At 42.1% G+C, this 4,670-nt stretch overlaps 1 protein-coding gene across 1 annotated transcript in view; it reads right to left on the bottom strand.

The window, feature by feature from the left end:
- The window catches only part of LOC103368688 (echinoderm microtubule-associated protein-like 6), a 79,945-nt gene that overhangs the window by 50,874 nt on the left and 24,401 nt on the right, over positions 1 to 4,670 (bottom strand). Inside the window, exon 2 of the mRNA XM_008297129.1 lies at positions 384 to 543. Within this exon, the coding sequence (XP_008295351.1) occupies positions 384 to 543 (160 nt within the window). The remainder of the gene's footprint in view (positions 1 to 383; positions 544 to 4,670) is intronic.

Below are 4,670 nucleotides of genomic sequence, written 5' to 3'. Positions count from 1 at the left end.
AGTGTGTCTGAGGTGAGCCTTAAAATACATCCACAGGTGGCCTCCAGGTAACTCAGGTGTTGTCATCATGGAGAATCAGTTATGAGGCTAAATCAGTCATTTCTGGCTGCATCTCGCTCACCCTCTGACTGAACCACGATAACGATCTCCATAATCATCACCACCTTCCTCCCACTGCTCCTGTCGCTCCGTCCTCCTCCTCTGTTGTTCCTCTGTGACCTTTAGTCTGAGCGTCCTTCAGAAACCATCAGACACACATCTCGTTTTTATACCGCCTGAATCAGGGATGCATCATCAACCATCACAGCTGGATCAGCCCCAATAAACACGCTGATGTCATTAAACATGTGTGTGTTGTTTCTAAACATGTGTGTGTGTGTCACCTGTCCGTCGGCGCTGAAGGCCAGGCAGGCGATGCCGTGTGTGTGTCCGTCGCGCAGCAGGGAGACGGTCTGGACGGTGAACGAGTCCCAGACGCAGACGTACGGGTCCTTGCCGACCTGACCGGTGGCCACCAGGGAGCGCTCCGGGTGCAGCGCCAGGCTGGGGGAGGAGACACAGACAGACAGTCACATGTTTAAACCGTTAAACCATCTGACCAATCAGGAGCCGGCGCTCGTTGTGTAATTAACCAAACAGGAAGTCTTTAGGTTCACCATGATGCAGAAAAACCAGACGACTGATCCTGATTCACACTTTAAACTTCTTCACACACGAGTTCAGTCCAGTGGTTCAGACTCTGGACGCCTCGTAAAGTTCTACTTCCAATCCCTGATCAATATGATTATAGATCAGCTGAACCTGTTTGGACCTGAGAGTCTCCGTCCAGCAGCAGAACCAGACGAAAATGAACTCTGATTTATCTCCAAACCTCTCGATGGTTTTAAACTTCTTTTGGCAAAAAAACATCTTTCACATCTGTTTAATTTATTTATTTGTTATTTTACTGTTGACATATTGTTGTTTTGTTGTTGTTTTGTTGTTGTTTATGGTCATTTTACTGTTCTATCATTATTTTTTTGTCATTTTCTATTTCTATGGTTGTTTAACTGATTCCTTATTTTAATTGTTTGGTGTTTTTTTGCTGCGTTGCTCATGTTTTTTTGTCTCTAATCCTTCTGAAAAACACTTTTTAAAATTATTTAATTCTAATCAAATTAAGATTGTTTAAAAACAAACACAAGCAGCCAAACATGTCAGCTTTCATACTTTCATGCGGCCTTATCGACACGTGTCGTCTCTGTTTAGATCATTATTTATAACATGAAGACTAAATCAGACTCCAGAGAGCTGAACCTGATCTAATCCTGTTGCTATTATTATTATTTCTTGTCACAGATTCTGTGATCAATCAGTTTTATTTATAATAATCGGTTTTATTTTCGGAGCCGCTTTGGAATAAAAATAGACGTTCTTATTCCTGCTTCACGTCTGTTAGGATGAAACATGACATTTCTATAAATAATCAGAGCCGAGCAGGACGAGGAATAAATAGATCTGATCCTCTCAAATTAACTTTTATGTACAAAACCAACTTTTTATAGAGCCGCCTGCTGCCCTCTGTCTCTGCTCTCCTTCACAAAGGCAGCTATAAATACAGCTTAATGGCATCGTTATTAACACACAGTCTGCTGTGTTGACGGACTGATGATCCCTGATGCTGTGATGTTTGTCCTCTGATCCGACTCAACAGAAAGCACATCAGGTTCGACTGCATTAGCTCCACTTCAAACAGAGCTGGAAGCTGCACAAGTTATGCATAAAACAGACTCGTTTCCACTGCTGCTGGGTACACGGCATGATTTCTGTGATTTCCTTTACATTAATCGAGACGTTTACTTCATAAAGAAACGGCACAAACTCAGCAGAGAGCAGCAGATGAAGTGTTTGACGCTCAGAGTTTCCTGGAGGAGGATGCACTTAATGTGACTCCACCAACGTTCAAACCAAACCTACTCCTGTGTACATGCAGGAAATACTAATTCTACAATCTGTACCACATTCAGCGTCTCTCCTTCTTTCTGACTAACTTTAAAGGATCTCGTAAACTTTTCTGGGCGACCTTGCCTCTCAGGAATCCACAGATTTGTTGCACGTCTTCCCTGTTTCTCAGAATATTTCCTCTCTTCTCCTGCTGCTGCCACAAAAAATCCAAAAAAATCCCCCAAAAAAGAAATCTATAAAGGAAAGGTTTAGTATTTCCAACACGTCCTCACATCTAAGGCAGCGCTGCTCGTGTTGAAGTCTTCAATGTCATTCACCGTTGACGCTCCGTTTTGGTGTTATTGGATCCCGGCGCTGCAGTTTCAACAGACACCACGTGTTAATGTCAGAAAACTGGGTGGAACTAAACTGGTTTGAATCTTAACACTGTCCACGTAAAGTACGACAACACTGTTAATAATAATAAGCAGACAAAACGAACCAGTGGAGTTCCCCAGGGCTCCATTCTGGGGCCTCTTCTGTTCAATATCAACATGATTCCAGCAGCTCAGATTATGGAAAACAACGACATTCACATTTCATTCATACATCAACAATTAGACGTGTCAGAACTGTCTTCACTCACATGAAGACAAAACTGAATTCATTGTTTTTAGAGCTAAGAACAGACGATTGAAAGTCAGCAATCAGCTTCGATCGGTTCTGTTAAAACCACGAGTCACAAATGTTGGTCACCAAAGAGAAAGAATACATAAAACACTTACTGCTGAAGACTTTTCTGTTTGTTTCTGCCTTTAATTTGCTTTTTATTCTCTATTCAACTCTTTTAATTGTGTCAAAACGTCTATTTTATATCGTTTTATGCCTCTTTTGGTGCTTTTTATCTTCTGTGTAAAGCACATTTAAATTTCCTTGTTATTAAACCGTGTTATATGAATAAACTTGCCTTCCTTTGCTTTAGTGATGGAGTACAAACAACAAGTCGAGGCTTTAAAGTGCAGCCGTTTGGTTGGTTTGTGTGACCAAGAATCAGTTTTCATTGGTGGCAGCAGTGATGTGGAGCAGGTCTGTCTGTCTAATGTTGTCTTTTAAACCCACATCCTGTGTTTCATCACATGTCCGTCAGTCATTCGTTCCTCTGTAGCTGCTAACTGGATCACAGAATCACATCCTGTGGTTTGGGTTTCAGCTTCAGCTTCAGGACATTTGGTTTAACCGCTGACCGCTGACATGATGGTTTAAAAAGTGTTTTTCCCTGTTTCAGCGTCCTTTATGCTCTTTATTGTCGTTATCACGTTCTGCTAACGGTGTTGGTTTTAATTTGCCAGCTTCAGCGTTCTGTCACACCGCGTTATCCCGCCTCAGCTGATGGGTCAGCTGCAAACCCTGTTGACGTCTGAACAGAACCGTGCAGGGCGTCGGGTCGGCGCCGGTTCAGAGAGGAGGAGGCAGATTGTTTCATGTCGGAGGCCAGCAGCGCCCTTACTTTATTATTTTAAGTTATTTTATTAACTTGAACTGAATTCTGGAACTCATTTTAACAGTTTTTACGTTTATAATCGTGTATCTATACATGTGATTAATATGAAACAATATATTGATTATTTTACTAATAACGAGAGCTACGGATGGAAACTGGCTTTAAGCTAAATCTGGTGTATTTACACAAAGTCATTGTGCTGTTTGTGTTCATTAAGATGCATGGCCCTCGTCCAAACACATGAAATAAAACTGTGGACAGCTTGGTACAGGCTGATCTTTATTTTTACCTCACTGGAACATTAACGTTTTTCTTTAACGTTTCTAACCGTAGTTTTCTAAACAACTTAATGTTCAACAGATGTTTCCAGTTTTGTTAAATTACAGATAAAAACTAGTAAATTTACAGAATAAAAGGTATTTAATTATATGCTAATGGTTAAAAAACAAACACACACAAAAAACAGTACGATAGTCATCTGTCCTTACTGTAAAGGTAGTTGCTGTTGTTTGAAAGAAAAACCAAATATTTTAAAGGTGACTAACAGTAAATCACCCTGAAGGTGATGAAGCATCACAGGAGACTCTCTGCCCACCTGCTCTGGTCTCTTCAATATTAAACAGTGAGAACAAGCAGCTCCTAAAGCTCATATAAATGTGTATTATCTTGTAAAATAATATGACACTGGGACTCGGTATCAGCAGACAGGAGCATCCTCGGTTCCAACCGTCACAGGAGGGTTAGGGTTAGGGTTAGGGGAGGAGGCCAGATTTAAATCCTTTGGTTTGTGCAGACTGAACTTTTTGGTCACACCTTGTAAAGACAAACAGGTCCATCAGTCCACCAACATAAGCCTCACATGTCTGCACTCTGCTCTGTTGTTGCTCGTTTTCAATTTGCATAAGAACATTTTTAAAAACCCCACGAAGCCTCAGACCCGCCTCCCGTCCCCCGGGACGATCGTAGCGCCGATCCAGATCAGATCGGGACCGGGACGCCCCTGATGTCATGAGTCACGCAGTTAATACGACGAACATTATGATTTACTGGAACTGCAGAACCAGGCTGTGTGTGTGTGTGTGTGTGTGTGTGTGGTCAGGTGTGTAAAACATGGAGCGACTGTGTCTGAAATATTAGAAGCAGCACCGGAGCAGAAATAGAACAGGTGTGTCAGCCACGAAGCCCCATTGATCCCAGAGATGTTGTCTGCGCGCGCACACACACACACACACACACACACACACAC

The sequence above is a fragment of the Stegastes partitus genome, unplaced genomic scaffold (genome assembly GCF_000690725.1).
Source record: "Stegastes partitus isolate 25-593 unplaced genomic scaffold, Stegastes_partitus-1.0.2 Scaffold1192, whole genome shotgun sequence".
Taxonomy (NCBI): domain Eukaryota; kingdom Metazoa; phylum Chordata; class Actinopteri; family Pomacentridae; genus Stegastes; species Stegastes partitus.
This window is presented reverse-complemented; position numbering and strand designations above follow the sequence as displayed.